A 23,135-nucleotide genomic window follows, 5' to 3' on the forward strand; every position below is an offset into this window, starting at 1 on the left:
CCGATAGACACAGGTCATGACAGGGCTCCTCTCTCTTGAGCGTGTGTGTGGATGGGGGTTTTAACCTGTTGCTCGTTAGACCAACCAACGAACAGGTATGCAGCCACTCTGATCCTGGGTCCCTAATTACCTAGATCCAGGTCAGGTGCAACTGCTCAAACCACACCATCCCCACACCACAGTGTGCCATTAAAATGTCATAGTGAGCCTTACGTTATGAAAGTACTCGTATACATAATGTAATATACTCCCCATTTAATGTCAGTCCTAGACTGGATTAGACAGAAAATTCTAATTTAATGGTGGGCGGCTTATATTGTAATGCCTGACACAATTCAAAATCTGTATTTATTCACTATGGACTCCAGGAACCACAGGGTTAAACATGAACACTGTGTGGCTAGATAACAAGACAAAATGTTATTTGTGGAAAAATGAATTCAATCTCAGTTTTTGGTATGTCCCAAATAAAGAAGTACATTGCATTTTCATTTTGAATGTGAACAAATTGGTATTGAAATAGGTGTAAAAAAATAGGTAATGATAGGTTTAGATATAAATAGCATACCCATGTTACTTTTCTCATACACAATCATTTTGCAGCCATATTTATTTATTTTCTAAGGAATATTACGAATGAACACAAACATTTGGAGCATTTGTTACATTTATAACAACATTTATTATACATTTAGCACACATTTATTTTGTTTATTTTTAAATTTTGTTTATTGCACCAAGGATTCATATTCTATGAGTCCCTTTGGATCCTAACAGGGTTCTTGTCCTTATTCAGCAGAGTCAGATCCCTGAGGAGGATAAATGAGAAGGAAATCATTATGGTTAAGACATTGAGATAAGACAATAATAACATTGTTGACACATGCAAAAACGGGAGTAATACCTTTCCAGAGTCACGGCTCTTGGCTCGCAGCTTGTTGACCTGAGACTCAGCGATGTCAGCACGCTCCTGCGCTTCCTCCAGCTCGTGCTGCACCTTCCTGTACCTGGAGAGGTGCGTGTTGGCCTGCTCCTCCTGGAGAAGTCACTCAAATTTAGTGAATAATTCTTGTACACTGCTCTGATACAGTCACTGGGTTTGCAAAGACACTTTCATCATCCAATATTTTCGAGGTTTCACTTACAGCCTCCTCAGCCTGTCTCTTGTAGGCCTTGACTTTAAGCTGCAGCTTGTTGACCAGATCCTGAAGTCTGGTCACATTCTTCTTGTCCTCCTCAGTCTGGAGAGATAAGAATTATTGAGAGAAGGCATGAAAACAAACAAGGAGACATCACAAGGGTTTTCTGAGCTGGTGGGAAGTACCTGGTAGGTGAGTTCCTTCACTTTCCTCTCATATTTGCGGACTCCTTTAACGGCATCAGCTCCACGTCTCTGTTCACCCTCAACTTCGGTTTCCAGCTCACGCACCTGTCATACAAGTCAGTACAGGCGAGATTCAAAATTCTGGGAGAATTGTCGATAGGATGATCATACTCTAATCCAAATGGTGCATTGATTTCCTGTACCCTGGACTCCAGCTTCTGGAGCTGCTTCTTGCCACCCTTCATGGCCAGGTTCTCAGCCTCATCCAGGCGATGCTGCAGGTCCTTGACCGTCACCTCCAGGTTCTTCTTCATCCTCTCCAGGTGACCACTGGTGTCCTGCTCTTTCTTCAGCTCCTCGGCCATCATGGCCGCCTGTATTAAAGACGGTCATTTTTGTTCCAATTACATTTTGAAATGAAGATGCTCATCACTCTCACTAATTGTATATCTACAATAGAAAGGCTTTGTGACTCTAATATAACCTCACATCAGTGATGGCCTTCTTAGCTTTTTCCTCAGCATTTCTCGCTTCTTGAACAGTGTCATCAACTTCACCTTGGATCTGGGAGAGATCAGTCTCCAGCTTCTTCTTGGTGTTCAGCAGACTGGTGTTCTGAGTATTGAAAAAAAAAAAATGAAGATTTGATGGTCACACAAAGTACGATTGTAGTACATGTAAATTGCTTTCCACAAACCTGAGAGTGAAGCAGTCCCACACGCTCACTAGCATCAACCAGCTCCTGCTCTGCCACTTTACGGCCTCTCTCAGTCTGTTCCAGAGAAGCTCTCAGTTCCTCAATCTCAGCCAACATCAGGCCATTCCTACGTTCCACTATGGCAACCTGCTCCTTCATGTCCTCCTGTCCCCTGAGAGAATCATCAAGGTGCAGTTGGGCGTCCTGAAAGCAAACAAGATGTTTCTTAACAGGATCCTGTATTGACTTATCAGCTCTTTGCGTTCGTGGTACATGAGGATGTATTACCTTGAGCTGTCCCTGGATGTTCCTCAGCTGTTTCTGGGCCTCAGCAGCCTGCCTGTTGGCATGACTCAGCTGGATCTCCATCTCATTCAGATCTCCCTCCATCTTCTTCTTGATTCTCAGGGCATCGTTCCTGCTCCTGACCTCAGAGTCCAGATTGCTCTGCATGGAGTCGATCACCCTCTGGCTGTTCCTCTTGATCTGCTCCATCTCCTCGTCCTTCTCGGCCAGCTTCCGGTCAACCTCACCCTTAATCTGATTGAGCTCCAGCTGGACACGGAGAATCTTAGACTCCTCATGCTCCAGTGTACCCTTGAAGCAAGTTCAAATACTATTTAAAAACACAGTTCTGAAGAACAACAGCAATATTTTGTGTAACAAGTGAAGAACACTACATTGTATTGGCCCAGTTGATTTCAATTACATATTCAAATTCAATCTGTGTATGAATAGAAAAATAAGGAATGAACCAAAAAAAAACAAAAAACCAAGTGGTTTATGATGATTGAACAAATAAATGAATGCCTTACCTCAGCTTCCTCCAGAGCAGTTTGAATTTCAGCCTTTTCTGACTCAACTGCTTTCTTTGATTTTTCCAGCTCGTGGATGCTTTTTCCGGTTTCACCAATTTGTTCAGTCAGGTCTGATATCTCCTCTGTAAAGAAAAAGGTGTATTGTTCTGAAATGTTTTACAGTTCTTGGATCTAATAGTTCAATTTTGTCTCATCCGTATTTGACATTACGCTGCAGGTTCTTGTTCTCCCTCTTCATGGTCTCCAGCTGATCTAGAGCCTCCTCATAAGAGTTCTTCATCTTGAACAGTTCGGTGCTGAGAGAGCGAGCCTCTTTCTGGGCTCCTTCAAGCTCGGACTGACCCTCCTCATATTTCTGCTTCCATTCAGCCAGGACCTGATTTTAATCAATAAGTACATAGTGCGCACTGTTAATTTTTGAATGACATTTGATTTACTACCTCAGGTTTTGGATCCTTATTCAGCTGTTTACCTTATCAAAGTTCCTCTGTTTCTTGTCCAGGTTGGCAGCCAGGGCATTAGCTCTCTCCACATCTATCATGAGATCCTCCACCTCACCCTGCAGTCGCTGCTTGGTCTTCTCCAGAGAGGCGCACTTTGAGTTCACAGCCTCAATGGATTCCTCCGCCTCTTGTAGACGCTGGGCAAGCTTTTTCCTATAGAGAAAAGTTTTGTTTTTTCTCAAGCTTTGCATAATGAATCTATTTGCCGTGATATAAAAGAAGAGAGGATGAGTTACTTGGCCTCCTCCAGCTCCTCAGTACGCTGGATGGCATCAGTCTCGTATTTGCTCCTCCACTGAGCCACCTCACTGTTGGCCTTGGACATTCCCCGCTGCAGCTCAGCCTTGGCCTCCTGCTCCTCCTCAAACTGCTCTCTGAGCAGGTCACAGTCATGGCGAGCTGATTGGACACAGTGGGCCAGGGAGTTCTTGGCCTGTGAGACGACAGAACGGACATCTATTCATCAAAACATCAAACAATTACTCGGTTTATTATCAGGGATCCAATCTCAAACTCAAGGCAGTGGCAGATGATTGAATGGACACATCTAATGTTTGAAGGCAATCCCCAAGGATACCTGACAAAGTTCAACCTTCAACATACCTTCACTTCTTCCTCAATGTGTCTCTTGAGCTCCTCAATCTGCTGAGTGTAGGCCTGCTTCCCTCTTGTCAACTGGGAAACAAGAGATTCTTTCTCCTCAATCTGGCGGGAAAACTCACCTGAAAGACAAAATGTGTCCGTGGTTATGCCTGAACTCATAAAAGTGAATAATAACAAAATAATACATGTAATACATACGTTTTAGTACATGATTCAACATTGCATGTCACATACCATTCTCAGTTGCAAATCTTGCCCTTTGTGCACTAATGTCATTCAGTTGACGTATGTTCTCGTCATTTTTGGACTTCAGTTCACTCAGCTGGTCCTCCAGAGTTCTACACATTTTTTCCAGATTACTCTGTGATGATAAATAAATATTGTGATTTCTGACAAAATTATACTCAATGCTAAAGGAATTATGCAACTCATTGATGAAGAATTTAAGCTCGCATGGAATGATTTCCCTTCGGACAAAGTGCGAACCTTTGATTTGGCCACAGCTTCCATGTTGCTAGAGAGGTCGTCAATCTCCATCTTTAACTCGCTTTTCTCCTTCTCCAGCTTCTGTTTAATTCGCTGCAGATTGTCGATCTGCTCTCCCAGCTCTGCCACACTGTCCGCCTGCTTCTTGCGCAGGGCTGCGGCCGTGGCTTCGTGCTGCAGGGTGGACTCCTCCAGGTCACGCCGCAGCTTCTGGAACTCAGCTTCGCGCTTCTTGTTCATCTCAATCTGGGCAGCCGTGGCTCCGCCAGCCTCTTCAAGCCTCTCACTGATCTCCTCCAGCTCCCTGGAGAGGTCGGCTCTCTGCTTCTCCACCTTGGCCCGAGCAGCCCGCTCAGCCTCGATCTCCTCCTCCAGCTCCTCAATACGAGCCTAGAATGGAAGCAAAGGTATAAACAGTTAGGTTATTAGACCAAAGACTAGATACCAGCTTATCACTGACCATTTCTTTATTTGAATTTACTGATGTTAATTTTACCTGGAGTTCCTTAATCTTCTTCTGAAGCTGAGAAGCAAGAGATTGTTCATCCTCAATCTTACTGAGGAGCTGACTGGTCTCAAATTCCTTCCTTTAATGTGGAGAACACATAATATTCATGATAATGAACAAACACTTTCAAGTTCAAGTTCAAGTTCAAGAGATTATTTGTCACATACATATACATACGGTCATACATATATTTGCGATAATTACTGAAGGTTAACACAGAAAGAGTTTTTGGTATTAGTTATGTACAAGACATTTTTTTTTACTTACTTCTTGATTTTCTCCTCAGATTGCTGTTTGTCATTCTCCAGATCCATTATGGATTCCTGGGCGAGTTTCAGATCTCCCTCAAGCTTCCTCTTGGCTCTCTCAAGGTCCATGCGGAGCTTCTTCTCTTGCTCCAGTGAACCCTCAAGCTACGGCAAAAAGGAAACGCAAAAGCTACATTTTGAGGGCATTTGAGGCATTCCAAATACACAATAAAATCACACCGTCCATCAGTGGTTCCTCACATCGTCCACTTGCTGTTCCAGCTTGGTCTTGGACTTGGTCAGAGTGTTGACTTTGTCTTCCTCTGCTTGAAGATCATCCAGTGTCTGCTGGTGGGCCTCTTGGAGGGCTTTCTTCTCCTTGGTTAACTTGGCAATAGACTCATCTTGAGATGCCATCTCCTCCGTCAGGTTTTTCACCTGAATTTGACATGGATCACACATTTTAAAAAGGCAGAACAATTTAAAGTAAGCAATTCGAAAGGATATTTCTCTATTTCCATTTAGTTTTTTGAATGTCTCACTATTTAACATGGTTAAATAGATGCTTTTCTCCAAAGAATTTAACCTTGTTTTCAGTGGCGTGTTTCTCCTTCTCCACTTTGGCCAAGGTGAGCTCCAGGTCATCAATGTCTTTCTTCAGCTCAGAACATTCGTCCTCCAGCTTCCTCTTCTTGGCAGTCAGCTCAGCATTCATTTCCTCCTCATCCTCCAGTCTCTCGGTCGTCTCTTTGAGCTTGGCCTCGAGCTGGATCTTACTCTTAATGAGCCCCTCGCACCTTTCCTCCGAATCCGAAAGATTCTCACTTTCCTGTAGTTAAGATTAATCCGACAATATTTGATGTCACTGATTAATCATTTGTAGGATATACAGGCAGTCAATCAATAACATTTCAAAAAGTTATTTGATGCGAAATGGTATTCATTGCAAAATTAATTAAGTTAAGTCTTTTTTGTATAACTTACTGATGCTACTTGCAGTTGAAGGTCATTTTTCTCTTGCAGCAGGGAAACCATCTTCTCCTCCAGTTCCTTCTTCTTGGCCAGAGCAGTAGCCAGGTCTGATGTCATTTTCCCATAATTCTCCTTCATCTGAGCCAGTTCCTTTTCAGTCTCTGCACTCTTCAGCAGAGGCTTGATCTTGAAGTACAGGTGCATCCATGGCCAGTTTTTGACATTCATGAATGAACGCATGTTGTACTGGATGGTGAAGATTGCATCTCTGGGAAATAAGATTCCATTATTTTAATGTATGTATTTGTTTGGCATCTGTATAAAAACATTCCCAGAAAGCCTCTTTTTGTATCATAATCAAACCTCCTCTGCATCATCTTGACAAATTCTCTCCTCATGAGGAAACCCCTACAGAGAGCCTGAGTCAGGGTGACCAGAGCAGCCAGCTTGTCATCTCTCATCTCCTCCAGAGTACCCAGCAGACCAGCTTTGAAGAACACCTGTGTTGTCAAATAATGATCAAATGCATTAAGGATCATATGCAACTAGAACCCGTTAATATCTCCCATCAGAAAATGACCTTAGTGTGTCCAAACTTGTACTGAGTGTGGTCCACATCAATGGAGCCCAAGAGCTTTTCCGCAGCCTTCTTGTTGTCAATGAACTGTCCCTCAGGGATGACACTGGCATTCAATACTTTGTATCTGCAAAGACAATGTTTAACAATAGATTTAGAAATATGTAGAAACATTTTTATCTTCATACATTTCATGAATTCATAATTGATGTGTTCAATATCCTGTGTACCTCTGCTTGAAGTCACCGTAGAGAATTCTGCTGGGGAAGCCCTTTCTGCAGATTCTGATGCCCTCCAGCACACCATTACACCTCAGCTGGTGGATGACCAGGAAGTTCTCCATAAGACCTGGGCATTTCACAAGAGCATTCATTGCATGAGAATTGTATTGATTCCTGAAAAGCAAAAATCGTCAAATCCAGGAACAAAGAAACAAAGCAAAACCTGGTGTCTTTGTTTCATTGGGAATTAGGCAACGCACAAAGTGCGGGTGAGTGCTCCTCAAATTGGTCATCAACTTGCCCAAGTTCTCCTGTGAGGTGATATTTGATCATTAAGGAAAAAAGAGAAGGAGTGCTGCTTATTTTGTAAATGGGTCAATTACCATAAAGAATAAAATGTGCATATTGAGTGTATAGCAACATACTCTGAAAAGAGCAGACACAGTCTGGAAGGAACCACCCTTCTTCTTTCCACCACCTTTCTTTCCGCCACCACCTGAAGATGCGTCTGTATTACAAAACACAATGTTTTACAAGTGCATGAATTGCTTTATCAATGCAATTTATTGCTTAGTTCATGTTGATCTCGTATACATTGCATTACTTTAATCAACAAACTAAAGAAGTCTTTAATTTTCAGTGTACGTATCTTATAGATCTTACCATCAGCTAAGGCATGGGAGACATAAAGGAAGGCAAGTAGTTTGTTTGCAGACTTCTGGTAGAGCTGAATCACAGAGTCGTTCAGGGGGTCCTTGTTCTTGTCCAGCCAGCCATTGATGTTGTAGTCCACTGTTCCAGCGTAGTGAACCAGCGAGAAGTGAGCCTCTGCCTTGCCCTTCGCAGGCTTGGGCTTCTCAAAGGCCTTCGTCTTACCAAGATGCTGATCATGCAGCTTGTTCTTGAAAGACGTGTCTGAAGCCTTTGGGAACATGCACTCCTCTTCAAGGATGGAGAAGATGCCCATTGGCTGGTGGAGAAAAATAACGTGTTTTTCATTGATGGAAAACCGGCCACCAATAACCTCTTTGGCAGAGACCACTCACCTTCTCAATAAGCTCAATGCAGGCAGCCAGGTCCATACCAAAGTCAATGAACTCCCATTCAATGCCTTCTTTCTTATATTCCTCTTGCTCCAGGACAAACATGTGGTGGTTGAAAAACTGTTGCAGTTTCTCATTGGTGAAGTTGATGCACAGCTGCTCCAAGCTGTTGAACTGTTGGAAGTGACATTAGTGGAAAAGCTAAATCGTTTTGATGCATTGTGATTAACTTTTTTAAACTGACTTACATTGAAGATCTCAAATCCAGCAATATCCAGCACACCGATGAAGGACTGTCTGGGCTGCTTGGTGTCCAACATCTCGTTGATACGGAGGACCATCCACAAGAACATTTTCTCATAGACAGACTTACAGAGAGCGCTGACAGCATTGTTCACCTAAAAATAACGGCATCCGGTTTTATCAATATTTGTTAGAGAAATATATTTATATTTTAATTATTATTTTAGGTTTACCGTAGTTTTACTTTGTGCTTATTAAGGTTACCTGTGGCACAGTTTGACTCTTTGTCACCATCTCATTTCCGACTTTGACCCTCGGGTAACATAGAGCCTTGAGCATGTCCGCTGAGTTCAGACCCATGAGGTATGCGATCTTATCTGCCTCTGTAATGAAGACAGCCCTCAGCTGCAAAGGATGGTTGTAATAAATATCCACTTCATATTTCTCACCGAAACACTATTATCCACCTCACCCTCATTGCCATCGGGCTCGGCCTGCTCCTCACGCTGCTTCTGCTTGAACTTCATGTTTCCGTGTTGCATCACACTACCAGTCAGCTTGTAGATGGCAATCTTTTCGTCGGCAGTGAAACCCAAGATGTCGACCGCAGTCTGCAACGCATTCACATCAAGTGTTTTAAATCGGAGCATATTGTTTGAAATCACCAATGGAAACATACGGTATACATTTGATAATGATTTGTTTACATCAGTTGCGATGAACTCCTCCACATCATTGATGCTTTTGACAGTGATTTCCCCCTGACTGATCATCGGGTAGTCATAGGGGTTGGTGGTGATCAGAAGAGCCTCTGAAAGTAGAGGAAATGCATTTGACTTTGACATATGTCATTTCATATTAAAACATAGTCACGTGCAGAAAAATGTAAAATAAATAAATAAATAATTGTGCAGTTAAGTACCAATAAGCCCTGGCTTGTGGTCGGTCATCAGTTGATAGAAGATGTGGTAGCTCCTCTCAGCCGTTAGTTGGAAGGTGACTCTGGACTTCTCCAGCAGGTCTGTAAGTTTACAATATATTTCTTCACTAAAGAAAACATTGATTATTGATCATCAAGACCAACATACTGTACATATACAGGACGTATGTCTTCTTTAAACACTGAACATTATATACAGTATTATATCATAATATCAATGATGAAGTATAGAAATATATTCACACCTAAATCACTGGGATATTTATTCACAGCAAATCCAAGTCATGAAAATATTACTTACACGTTTCAATATCAGCTGAAGACAGTTTACCAGAGGCCCCAAAGTGGATTCTAATAAATTTACCCTAAAAAGTCAGACCAAACATTGTCAGTGAAAAAAAACCACTCAGTGTAAGGGAAATCTCCGGAATCATCTTTGCAGTAAAGTTGTTTTTCACAATTTCATTCACTTACAAAACGAGAGGAGTTGTCGTTCCTCAACGTCTTGGCATTGCCGTAGGCCTCCAGCAGAGGGTTGGCTGCGATGATTTGGTCCTCCAGTGAGCCCTACAAAGATGTGTTTTATTTAGCAGGATCAAATTTAAATGAATTTTTCAAATGCATTATTTTTTCTTTAATGTATAAACACTCTTGCCTGTATCTTGCCAGAAGTCTCTATCTTTTTGCCTCCAGCCACCGCAATTGTTGCAAAGTACTGGATGACACGCTTGGTGTTGACAGTCTTTCCGGCACCAGATTCTCCGCTGTGGGATTGGAAGTTTTGATTTGTCTATTCTGCTTCGTTGCACCGATTTGGCCAGGTCTTGATGGACCACATGGAAATTTTTTATCATACTCACGTGATGAGGACAGACTGGTTCTCACGATCTAAACACACACACACACACACACACACACACACACACGCACGCACATAAAATGCTTTAGGCGAAATCCTTACATTGTAATAAGGAAATGTTGAAATAAACACATTTTGTTGGTGCAATTTGAGACAATTTGAAACAACTCTGAGATCATTTACCAGTGAGCATGAACTGATATGCGTTGTCAGAGATGGAGAAGATGTGCGGTGGAGCCTCAATCCTCTTCTTGCCTCTGTATGCGCCCACAACCTGAGCGTCGTACACGGGGAGCCACTTGTAGGGGTTCACCACGACGCAGAACAGCCCCGAGTAGGTCTGCAAAGAGTCGAGACGGAATTACTTTCATTTTTCACCGTGAATATTTTCGTAGCTTTATTATGGACTCGCGGGGCGAACTGAATGACAGGAAGGGAGCTCACGTAGATCATCCAGGATGCAAAACGCTCTTTGAGGTTGTACAGCACTGCGGGCTCGTTGAGGTGGGTCATCATGGCCATGTCCTCAATCTTGTCGAACTTCGGAGGATTCATGGGATGGATGTCGTCCTCCTTCACTGTCAAGGTCTGCAAATCAATTGGGGATAGTTCTCGGATGAATCAAACAACGCTTTGAAAACAAAGACCCGTTTCAAATTTTAAAAGAGAATCCAAAAATTGTATTTGCCTTCCCGGTGATCGTCTCCACGGTGGCTTTGCCGCCGTCCCTCTTGATGAGTTTACCCTTGAGGTACATCTCCTCGGCCTCAGCAACAAAGAAGGCGGTTTTAGCATCGAACGGCGTGGTCTGAGCCTCGATCCTCTCCTTCTCCGTCTTCCGGAGGTAGATGGCTGCGGGGCCGTAGGCCTCCATCTCCGCGTCCGTGCTCATGGTGGCACTAGAGGAGACTATGAGCCCAAGAGAAACATTAAAGTCATAACCGTCTGTCAACATGTTTTGATCAAAGTTCAATAGATCTTTTTTTTTTTGAGTTAATTTCATTTTCAAATAAGAAATATTTACTTCAGTTGGTCCCAGCAGAAAAAGGATGCAGTCGACTCGACTCTCTGAAAGGTTGTAAAGGTCAAACATTAGCTGACACAACACTCGTTTTTATTCAGATATTTAACATATAATGAATACGCCGACGAAAGAGATGGAGCGCTTATATAGTTATTGCTTCTGTTGGTGCACAGCAGTCACTAACGCTATTCTTAGTATGATCATTATTATATGAATGCACTCACCTGTGTTGGAAGCCTTTCAGTTGCTGGTGAAGTCCCCTCGGACTCTTTTATAGAGGATGTGGAGGAGTGCAGACTGCCCTCTGAGGAGGAGCAGCCCGCTTAGTTTGGTCATGTATTCTAGTCATGTTGTCGCTAATCTTGTGACAGGGACATCAAAGTGTTGATGTTGTCTGCTAAGCATGTTTCTCAAGGTATATCTTTGGCCCCTTCCTCAACTGTCAATGGATTAACGGTTAGTTGATTGTTCAATGACGTTAAGGAAGTATCCATTCACATAAGCCAACGTGTATGTAGTTGAGCTGCTTTAATGTTAATCAGCTTAATTTGTATAGCACCTACCAACCTACCACCTAACAACATAGTGACAAAATACATTTTTACAAAGTAGAATAATAACATAATTAAATCAATTAAAAATAGGGTAAAACTAAGCGTATCGCTCAGCAAATGATTTGCTGTTTCAATGGAGTCGTGGATTTTACTGTCATGACACCCAAAATGCACAGAATAAAGTAAAATAAGCAATTAAGCTACCTCACAATCTTACCGTGATAACCTTTATGCTGAAATACATTATACATCATTATAAATACATTTATAATATTGTATAGGCATCGCTCTATAAATGCATGCCACAATATGTTAATCGGAAACAATTTAATCGTATGCTCCTTGTAAAAGTCGTGATACGCCAGCAATGGGATCGGAATTTTTTTAAATAATTAATAAGGGCACTGTCTTTTTTTTAGCCACATATTTTAATAGAGAGAGCTATTGAATATAAATGGTCTCTTTAATGACATTGGGCTGAGTGCTGACAATGAGTTTAATATTTCCTTTCATGGCGCTGGGTTTTGGAGAAGCACACAAATGTCACTGGTGTATAGTTTCATAGCATTAACACATTGAGGGTCGCTGTCATTCTGTTCTGTGTGACCGATATAAAAATAATTTGTATAGTTAGATCCTCAACAATATATCAAAGTCTATATTCAAGTATAACGCTGGTTTAATTCTAAAGTGTGTGTAAAACATAACTTGAATTGTTGGCTATTTACACACAGATATGTGAAATAATTGCGTTAACAAAGAGGGCAGTTCACTTGAAAAAGTCGTACAAATCTTTACCAGAGTGTGCAAAGTGCAGACATAGACTGAGGTTTTGGAGGAGCCCCTAAATGTCACTGGTGTACAGTTGCAAGGAAACAGCACATCTCCGATTTCTGATATACAATTGAGGCTGAGTGCTATTCCATATAAGATGTATCAGATATCACCTTGGAATGGACTGGATGAACAGTTGCCATACCGTCTGGGTTAAGACTCAAAATAAGTCCAACACCAATAAACAACATGTCGGGGATGCCAGCGCTCTGATGGAGGTACAGTATAAATGAATTTGATTGTCAGATTAGCGAAGGAAGACTTACAATTCAAATGCACGGCAAAAAAACCCCAACTCTTGAGTGACGTCGACTTAGCATCGATGGCACTGGTTCAGATCGTTTGACGAACTTGCCTCATTGTTCAATTTTTTTTTTTAAATCTGTGTAACATTTTCAAAGGAAAAGTGATTCAACGCCAGAACGTCTGCATCCTATGTAGTAATGATGACATCACATCAGATTACAAGGGCAATCTTGTTCAATCAAGAAGGGCAATCTTGAGCTGGGATGACCCATCCCTCACAACAACAATGAGCATATACTGTAAATAAAACGGCAAGGGCAAGCAGCAAGACTGATGGCTGTGTTGCATTTTATCATTAACTCCAAATGTTCCCCAGCATTCTTTCCATTGTAGGTTTGCCTGCTATAACATTTCTTGTTGAGGATGAAGACATGACTTAATATTTCTTAGAATGTAGATGATCTGTTGACAAGGTCTTATGTTTTCCAGTCAGCTGTCTGGAGGTGCCACCCGGCATTCGGGTCAAGTACATTCAGGTCATGTGAGGAACGTTAGATAAGATTTGATATCTTAGACTGGATCATATGCAAACAGGGTTTTACGGGTTAGGGTTGGCGTTTGGGATGCTTTAACACAAAACGGTCATTTTAAAAATGGATATTTCAATGACAGTCTTGGACATTTGTCTTCTAATGAAGGGCAGCATCTGGTAATCTCTTGCAAATGCTCAGTGCTTACCTCACTTGCACCCATGAGTCTTATACATATAGGTCTGTGGAAATGTTTCTATTTTTAGCCTGATTTGGTCTGATAACAATGGTAGAACACTATGACGTTTGAGACGAGTGTGACAATAGCTCATATCAGTAAATAGGGTTTATAGAGGAAATAAAGAGATCTGCTTGTAGTGAACCAGCGCTTAAAATTATGTCAACTTCGGATAGGTTACAAAATGTAAGAGATAAACAGTTTGTGCAATTAAGTGTTTTCTTCATCAGCTAAACCAAAGAGGCATTGGAGGCATTAATTCAACCTTTGCTTGAAATGTCATGACATAAGACATCCTATTATTTGTTCATTTTCAACATTGACAGCTCTGTTTCTATTTTGCAGTATTTTGTTAAATTTTGAACCCATTTTATTGATATTGGATGATATTGACTGTTAGTATGATAAAAAAAAAACCACACACCACTCTTGAAAGCAAGATAACATTTTAACTGCATTGTCGCGTGGTGCAGGTATTAACAGGAAAAATGGACAATGAAGTATTCACATAGGCTGCTGAATGCGATTGATAAAGCCTTATTTCATCGCTCTCATCATTATCTCATAGTATCTTTTTATCTTATCTTATCTCATCTTATCTTATCTTATCTTATCATATCTTATCTTAACTTATATCATTGTATCAATAAATATACCAATCAATAGATCACCAATAAAGATATTTGTTGACAAAAAGGAGAAAAAGAGCGAGTGGGTCTGGAGTAAGAACAAGCAATTAAGGAATTTGTTTTTGGTCCGTGTTACAATTTTTTTTTGTGAAATGCATCAAAAAACAAAAACATCCATGTAATTCCACGATTCAAACTGTCATAACATTACGTATGAAGCATTGCGATTTCAACCAGACGTTAATTATTGATTTTAATTTCTAAAGTGACACAATTTGTGTCATATGAGTTAGTTCAGTTCTAAATAAAAGTTCTAAATAGCTGAGCTAACAGTCCTAATTGTGTTTGTAAGTTGTAAAGTACAGTAGTTTAGAAGAACAGGAAGGAAGGACAAGAAATGACAAGTCAGATAATTGTTTTATTAAACAGTTGTCCAAAACAGCTGGACAAAATAACCAATACACAGGGTCCAGTTTATTTGTTTTAGGCACATATTGGATTTTGGGGCTTTTGTGTAATGAAGCGAATTATACTGAACTTACAAACATAATGGAGTTACGTCCATCTAATTTCACGAATCCAAGTTTCATGGCATTTGGTATGATGCATTTCCATACGCTTCATACGTAATGCCATACATATTGTTGACTTTTTTCCTCGAATTACATTTTCAGTAAGTTACGTTTCCATGAAATACGAAAAACGGTGTGGTATTTCTGTGAGTAATCACCATTGCAGGGCTTCTAGTTTTCCGACAGCCCGCTGGATCTTGGACGCATCACTCAGTTGCACATTTCAGTGGTTTCGACTGGACGCGGTGACAAGTTTTTGTGGACTACTTTTAATTGTATTTATCATAAATCCGGCAAAGTAATAGGGACCACGAGGATAAAATAAAGATCAAAGAGATCTACTGACATCTACCAGGTAAGAAGCTATATAAATGCACACGTTAATCGATAATTGGTAACGTCAAACCATTACAGAGTGACTGAGTCTACACCACACACTGGACACGGTCCAACTGGACATTCTCAATCGGAATCTGTACATTTATAGTAAATAGTATCAAGTTGACGCAACAAAACGTCTTTCTGTAAATCTCATCTTGTTCGTTTTGTTTACGAATTGTGGCACGTCAGTTAACCAAGACTGCGGAATTTTTTGGGTCAAAGTTGTTTGGTTTTTCTATAATATATGCTCAGTATGACGATCAATTTGGATTAAATACAAACCACGAGATTCTTGTGAAATACTGGTTTAAATGACACCTCAACCTTGCTCGTAGGTTTCCGAAGAGTCTGTTGCCGATAGTGTTGGATATATTTTGGTGTGAAACGCATTGGACCGTGTCTGTGATATCAATCAAATTTGGTCAGTTTTTCACTAATATCTGGTCCGTATGTGGATCGATTTGAATGAAACTTCAACCACGGGGTGTTTGTGACACCCCGTGGTTTGTGACTTCCGAGAGACGAAGCTTGGACTTATATAACTTCGGATGATGATTGTCTAGGTAACTGGGCCCAGGACCAGGGTGGCTTTATGCCTTCTACCAACAGATAAAACCCCCATCCCCACACACACACAGGGGAGGAGCCCTGTGTCTCTTAGGACCGACTGACCCATGTTCAACTGCTGTTCACATGGAACCCTTCTCCACTTGGGCCTTCAAAGTTCTCGTTTGAATATTTGCTACTACCACCAAGATCTGCACCCGCGGCGGCTCCACCCGGGCCCGCGCCCTAGGCTTCCGTGCTCACCGCGGCGGCCCTCCTACATCCGCTCCGGGCTTGTTCCACCTTGCCCACTCTCTGCAATAAAACTGTTTTCAATCCCTTCGCCTGTGTCCCTGTGTCGGAGGGCCCTGAAAACGCCACTTGGGTGTGGCAGGCGGAACTGGCACAATGATGTCACAAAGTGCCCCGGTCCTCAAACTTATGAGGAGCTTTGAGGTACTAATGAGGTACTCTTTGATCCCCATGCACTTTGTCCTCAAAAATGGGCATGAGCCTTTAGGGTACTCGCTGTGTCAGGGCTGACCCTCATAGACTTGGGAATAACCTTTACAGGTTAGAGAAAATGCATGACTAATGGTGGCCTGGAGGTGAAGGCCTCAATAGGGAATCCTTCATTTGAAAACAGTGGCCAATGTGTGCTTGCAACCTCATGTGCCACTGCTAAGTCTCTACATTTTCTATGTGAATGCTCACAAACGTGCCAGACTCGGCTTTGGCACCAAGTTGGGCCATTAAATTGAGACTGTCAGAATTCCCATTTGATTATTCAGCATGTCAACAGGCAGCGGAGCATTTGGATTCCAACAACAGTAGTGAAATGGCATCAAGCAAATTAGCCCAACTCGTCAACTGCTCAAATGTCACCCCTCAATACTTTGAATAAGTGTTAACTATTCTCTCTGAACACCGATTGCTATTTCATATTCTTTTCTGATTTATTGCTGCATTGTTCCCCTCTTTGGGACCGGAACAATGCAGGAGGTATTCCAGAGCTGTGGCACGTTCTTCAGCTTCAGGGAGAGTTTGAAGAGGAGCTGGAACACAAGCCCGTCACACGCTTTAAGTATCCGGGGGTTGGTTGTTGTCTGGGCCCTTGGCCTTGTTGATACACCTGAATTGATGCTCAGCTGACAGGTGACATTTTGATGAATCTGATGTCTGATCCAATGTTGGCTTATTTTTTTAAAATCTTTGTTAAATGTTTTCATAGATTGTAGTGACACATACACAGAAAATATTCTTCTCATAGGAACAGGTAGACAGTTGAGCATATTATTCTTGTCACTTATGTTTATAATTTATATGAATAAATGTGTAAAAGGGTAAAATCTGAATCTAAATGGGAGGTCGTCTAGAAGTTGGGGAGGTCTCAGGTTAGACCATGACTTGGCATTGTGGTTTGTTTTCATGAGACTTGTGCTCCCTCAATCATACTAACTTTAAGTACCCCCCCCCCATTGTAATCTGGACAAATATGCTAAGGTGTGATTGATACAGCATCATATTTGGAAAGACATTTTGCAAATGTAGAATCATATACTGTATGTCATTAGGCATTAATCCCATTTGTACTCCGAGTCTACAGAACTTGATCTGATCTGTTTAATTGATTTATCCAGCCCACTCCTTTTCCTAAACCACATGTTCCACAGCGTGTGACTGTGGCAAAGGATCTACAGTTTGTTTATTAGTACATAGTTATGTCAAATAGCAGTGATCTAAAATGATTGAGATAATAAATGTAAACTGGTACTTTTAGCCGGGTTGGACATATTTTGGCGTTGAATGCATTGGACCGCGTTTGTAATTTTGGTCAAATTTGGTCATTATTTTTTTCTAATTTCTGTTCCGTATGTGGATCCCTTTGGATGAAACTTCAACCACGTGGTGTTTGTGACATAGGGTTCAAACAAGACGTACCCATGTTTGTAGATTCTGCTGTTCTTCTGTTTCAAATAGTTTTCGATTTCAAAATTCTGAGAATTCATAATTATAATATATACATTTTTTAATAATACAGTTTCCCAACAGATTTGAGTTTTCTGTCATGTTTTTACAAATAAATATGATAAAAATGCAAATCCAATGTTTTTTACAAAATCCATTTAAGTGTATTGACAGATGAAGAAGATGATACATCATACAATTATACCACTGAATGTAGTTACAAGATACAGTAAATGCAGGGGTAATACAGGGTAATGAAGAAGTTATGTTTATTGAACTGATCTGGACACTAAGTCCATATTTTATGAACTTTCTTGAAGAACAACAGTATTTTCTCGATCAATCTTTTAGTTGTTTTGTCCATAAAATGTCAGAAAATGCTGAAAAATGTCAATCACTGTTACCCAAAAGCCCAAGGCAACGTCCTCAAATTTCTTGTTTTGTCCAGAACCCAAAGATATTCCGTTTACTGTCATACAGGATTAAAGAAACCAGAAAATATTCACAGTTAAGAAGCTGGAGTCAGAGTATTTGGAAATGTTGTTCCTTAAAAATGACTCAAAACGACTAATCAATTATCAAAATTGTTGGCGATTAATTTAACAATTAGCAACTAATCGATGAATTGACTAATAGCTGCAGCTCTATTTTTGAATATGGAATCAAGTCACCTCTGAGATGATCAACACTGCTCCATACATATATAAAATATAAAGTGCTCCAGTTTCCTTTATGGGATTTCAAGGGTGTATGGAATTGTTTTGGAGGGTATTCAAGCCCCGGTTTTAATTTAGCCTGGCAGCTGAGAACAAAGTGCGTTATATCAAATGACATTAATGACCTCTAATGACAACATAACTACTGTATAGAGGCTCTTCACACAAACACTTCAGAGAGATACCTTTCCAATGTCACGGCTCTTGGCTTGCTGCTTGTTGACTGAGCTTTTTGAGACTCTGAGTGATGTCAGCTTGCTCCTGATTCCTACAGGTGGGAGTTGACCTGCTCTTCCTGTTAAGGGCGTAGAACTCTGTTGATCGTAAGTGGTTGTTTTCACGGAAAATTATTTGTTAAAGTGGTTATCTGTGAGATCATTTTGTTTAAAAGTCCCATATTTGATACAGTTTTTAGCTGGCATTTTAGGTTTTTTTTTTTAACCTGTGCTGCCAGCATGCTTGGCATACAAAACAGAGTATTTGTGCCATTGCACCTCGGACATAGTAAGTCTGCAAGTGGAGTTCAACTTCTCATCCTGCAATGCCACACTCCATTCATTCTTTAATCATCAAGAACTGCTGCAACAACTCTGCCCTGAGCACAGCTTTTTTGTTACACAAGACAGCCACCAATCCCCACTTTGGAGAACGATCTTACCATGTTTTGGTCTTTAAACTTATCACTTCTCCAAGAGGGGGTGAATCACTACGGGTGAGATAAATAGACATAGGAACAACAAATAAACATAGAAACAACAAATCAACATAGAAACAAACAACATGTACATGGAAAACGTAAACATAGAAACATCAGACGACAACATTACTGACAAAACAGTATTGACAAAAACAGAACTATGTCCAGGAGAATTGGAACAGCAATTTGGCAGGTGGCCTCTTCTTGTGATAGCTAAGGCCGTAAATGAGGGAGAAAAGGAGAGAGATGTAATCAAGAGGATGTTCGGGGGGATGTACAATGCAGGTGCTGGTGTTGTGTGTCTGCCTGTGATGAGTCTGCCTGAATGTGTGTCCGTGTGTGTGTGTGTGTGTGTGTGTGTGTGTGTGTATGTGTGTTGTGTCCACCGGTGAGTGCATGGGACTTGTCCCAATTACTTCTGGTGTATGAGGTTGGAATTACAAACCCCAATTCCACTGAAGTTGGAGCGTTGTGTAGAATGTAAATAAAAACAGACACTTGTAATGTGAACATTGTCAACGTTGAACATTTTAATATTTTATATTTAATATTAGGGCTGTGCGATATGATGATATGTATTGTAAGATGATAGAAAAAAACGTTTTATTTTAATAAAGTTTCTATATTTGAAAACATTCAACTTATAACCAAACAAATCAATTTCAAACAAACACCCAAATAACTTTTTGATTGAAAAAATGCAAAAGTCAATATTCAATCAAATTTGTATTTTTAAATAATTTTTTTCCGATTTTCAGTGAATGCATCATCTGAATTTTCCTTCGCAGCATTGCTTATTATACAATAATAATTATATATCCATAGTTTGGTGTATTTTGGGGGAAATTTAAGTTCCCACCTAAAGCAGACGGTATATATTGATTGTATAAAATATGTTGACACCACAAACTTTATTATTTATTCAGACCTACTTGCCATATTTATTTTGTTTTTGGTTTGATCAAATTTTTATTTGAGTGAGATGGTAATTAAAGCGGCTGCACTTGTTAGTTTTTTTTTTCACGAACAGAAATTATTTGATTTCAAGGATATTTTTTTTTTTTTTCAAATAGCGTTAACTGACGGGACTTATTTTATTCTTAAGATTCAATAAAAAAAATGTATACATCTACATGCCTCGATGATGTCATTCTCTATATAGCCTTCCAATCAATTGTTTTTAAGATCAATACAGATAATATTTCACCGGAATCTCTCCCATTTGCCTCCCAGGACACGTTGACCGGCGCCAATTTTGTCCCACCGGAAACTCTGGTCCCAAGTCATTAATCTTCTGTCAAGTGACGTCACAGGTCATCCAAACAGTGACTTGACTCGCGTTCCCATCTCCGGGTGATGGCGATATGAAAGCTCTGGAACGCACAACGGGGTGACCGACATAATTTCCCTCATTCCTCCCAGCGATCAGCAGGTGTCGCCATCCTCCTGGACACGTTTGAAGAAGAAGAAGAAGAAGAAGAAGAAGAAGAAGAAGAAGAAGAATCTTTATACGTCACATGACACACCGCACAACAACGACACATGCATATATACACACACACATGCACATGCTTTTTTTGGGGTGGTGGCCGGTGAAATGAGGCCTCTGCCTTTTCTCCATCCCGGCTTGTCCTTCCTCCGGGGGGGGGGGGCAGCCAGGAGCAGTGGGCAGCATTCGTCGAGGCGCCCGGGGACCTGGTACCGTCGCTGGTCAGACGATGGTGATGTGCGCATGTTTTTTGGTGGGGGTCCTTACTGATGTTAGGTGGAGGAAACCCCATGTGAACATGCAAACTCCACATAGAAAAGCTCCTATTCGGGAGATGACCCGCCAGAGCACGGTGCCAACAGCGCCCCCCAGGCAGGAATCGAACCCAGGACCTTCTTGCTGTGAGGCAGCAGTGCAATGCACGGGTTATGTTTACATAACTTTGTGTGAAACTAGAAACACTTGAAAACAAATATAAGGAGGCACACTTGGTCATCGGAGGAGTTTCTAATGATGATCTTATAGTTAGTACCTGACTACCTGCAAGAACAGCCCGGCGCTTCAGTTTCAAAAGTACTGCATTTTACATACATCACAACATATTTACATGCAATTTGTAAACAACTTTCAGTCATGGATGTTTGGCGGTTCTTAAATTCTGATAAGAAAGTCGACTTGACGCAATGCCAATAGACCTTTACAATCCAGGACTGACTTATGGTTTGTATCTCCCTCCTGTCTATAATGTGTACCAGAATCAGGAATCCAGAATCCCCACATAATTACAAATGCTCCAACAGTCATATTACAGTGTCCCTACAGTACTGGGAAAATAACACCATGTGCAAAGTCTTTTTGGAGCTCTCATTTTACAGACATTAACTGGTGCAACGCCTGGCTTGTTCCTTTCAGATTCTTTATCACAAACAAAATCGGACATACATCTGAATATATTACATAACATATCCAACCAAAACTCCAAATGTACATTTTAAGATTTTCAGAGGTTGATAATAAATACTTTCTGCAAAGCTGAGCAAGAAAGTGTTGTATGTTCTATGGTTGCCGATAGTAATACATATCGGAAAAACTTGGAGAAATATATATTGTGCAAAACAACGCATGCAATTATTATTATTAGTTTCATTGAAGGGAACTATGTTGTCACTTATTTTGAATGTGAATATAACAATTTATGCACTATTGTTAACCCATTTTATTAGAGAAATGTCATATCCAGACAGCTACATTTCTTAATTCAACCCTATCTTTTAAGTTGTTTCTAATCGAAATTGAAACTAATACAAGGTCTCATAAATTTGTAACTCATAGAAATGCACATCAGTAGTTAAAATGTATTCCGTAATCTTTATCCGAAGAAGTCTGTCACCAAAATTAATCTTATTTGTTTATAAATATAAAAACAATGTTTTATTATTTTATTTTAATCCTTCTCTGATGCACTGTAGTCATTGTTATTATGATTGCCTGTTTTGAACTGGTATGACTGATTGTTTGTACATTCTTACAATAATAAAAAAAACAAACTGGCACGCACCAGAGTAGGTTCAACAAAATAAAAACCCATTAACATCACTGTCAGAATTTAAAGAAATTCCAGCGATACCAATGTATTCACACTTACACTTATAATTACTGGTAACTTTAACCATAAGCAATTTAATAATACAATGGACATGTGTTTATTGTGTATGTGTTTTGAAATATTTTGATAAGATTTGTTACAATTACAAAACTTATGTGTAGCCCACTACAAACAATTCATTTCATTATATGTCCTCTAATTGAAGTCAGTGAAATAACTTTCCTTAGTTTGTTTATTTATTCATAGATTTATAAAAAACATTACTACTTTAGTATTTTTAGTATTTTTAGGGCTTATTGTGCGTAATCACCGGGTGTCGTGACATTTCACTGCATATACAATATGTATGACCGTATGTATATGTACAAATAATGTGAGAAATAAACCTCTTGACTCTTGACTAGTAGTAGTAGTTGTAGTGGTGGTAATAGTAGTAGTCATGGTAATAGTGCTAATATTAGTAGTAATAGTAGTAGAAGTAGTAGTAGTAGTCATAGTAGTAGTAGTAGTAGTAGTGGTGGTAGTAGTGGTATTAGTAGTAGTAGTAGTAGTAGTAGTAGTAGTAGTAATAGTAGTAATAGTAGTAGTACTTGTAGTTGTAGTACTATTAGTAGTAGTTCTAGTAGTAGTAATAGTAGTAGTAGTAATAGTAGTAGTAATATAAGTAGTAGTAGTAGTAGTAGTAGTAGTAGTAGTAGCAGTAGTAGTTTCAGTAGTTTTAGTAGTAGCAGTGTAATAGAAGTAGTAGTATAGCAGTAGTTGTAGTAGTATTAGTAGTAGTGGTTGTAATAGTAGTGGTGGAAGAAGTAGTAGTGGTGGTAGTAGTACTAATAGTAGTTGTAGTAGTAGTAAAAGTAGTAGATATATAAGTAGTAGTAGTAATAGTAGTTGTAGTAGTAGTAGTAGTACTAGTTGTAGTGATTGTAGTAGTATTAGTAGTAGTAGTAGTAGAAGTGGTTGTAGTAGTAGTAGTAGTAGTAGTAGTAGTAGTAGTAGTAATAGTAGTAATAGTAGTAGTACTTGTAGTTGTAGTACTATTAGTAGTAGTTCTAGTAGTAGTAAT

At 40.1% G+C, this 23,135-nt stretch overlaps 1 protein-coding gene across 2 annotated transcripts; it reads right to left on the minus strand.

Moving 5' to 3' along the window:
• Positions 1-658: 658 nt before the first annotated feature.
• LOC307236872 (myosin heavy chain, fast skeletal muscle-like) lies at positions 659-11,110 on the minus strand. Of its 2 annotated transcripts, XM_080009438.1 has the most exons (40): positions 11,067-11,110; positions 10,731-10,951; positions 10,487-10,630; positions 10,226-10,382; positions 10,044-10,071; positions 9,839-9,947; positions 9,658-9,750; positions 9,485-9,548; positions 9,166-9,264; positions 8,951-9,054; positions 8,716-8,854; positions 8,508-8,626; positions 8,249-8,398; positions 8,004-8,174; positions 7,621-7,927; positions 7,383-7,465; positions 7,181-7,268; positions 6,967-7,084; positions 6,740-6,863; positions 6,523-6,659; positions 6,172-6,427; positions 5,774-6,016; positions 5,449-5,625; positions 5,207-5,352; positions 4,928-5,018; positions 4,432-4,821; positions 4,180-4,306; positions 3,946-4,064; positions 3,579-3,775; positions 3,312-3,495; positions 3,050-3,215; positions 2,837-2,961; positions 2,310-2,618; positions 2,022-2,225; positions 1,814-1,939; positions 1,528-1,698; positions 1,325-1,429; positions 1,146-1,241; positions 905-1,036; positions 659-809 (listed from the first exon to the last, which is right to left on the minus strand). In XM_080009438.1, exons 2-40 carry the CDS (start codon positions 10,932-10,934, stop codon positions 789-791), a joined length of 5,823 nt encoding a protein of 1,940 aa, XP_079865564.1. In that variant the 5' UTR covers positions 10,935-10,951; positions 11,067-11,110; the 3' UTR covers positions 659-788. The 2 variants fall into 2 exon arrangements, with proteins under 2 accessions (XP_079865564.1, XP_079865563.1); XM_080009437.1 differs by having other exon boundaries at positions 8,716-9,054.
• Between the last annotated feature and the right edge of the window lie 12,025 nt (positions 11,111-23,135).

The sequence above is a fragment of the Zeus faber genome (genome assembly GCF_960531495.2).
Source record: "Zeus faber genome assembly, chromosome: 11".
Taxonomy (NCBI): Eukaryota; Metazoa; Chordata; class Actinopteri; order Zeiformes; family Zeidae; genus Zeus; species Zeus faber.

Excerpts from the sequence above, each read along its gene's own strand:
- LOC307236872 (XM_080009437.1), bottom strand. The coding sequence starts at position 10,934 with ATGAGCACGGACGCGGAGATGGAGGCCTACGGCCCCGCAGCCATCTAC. Across the intron at positions 9,055-9,165 it reads CCACAAGCCAGGGCTTATTG|AGGCTCTTCTGATCACCACC; the intron begins GTACTTAACTGC and ends CTCTACTTTCAG. Across the intron at positions 7,466-7,620 it reads CTCCCATGCCTTAGCTGATG|ACGCATCTTCAGGTGGTGGC; the intron begins GTAAGATCTATA and ends TTTGTAATACAG.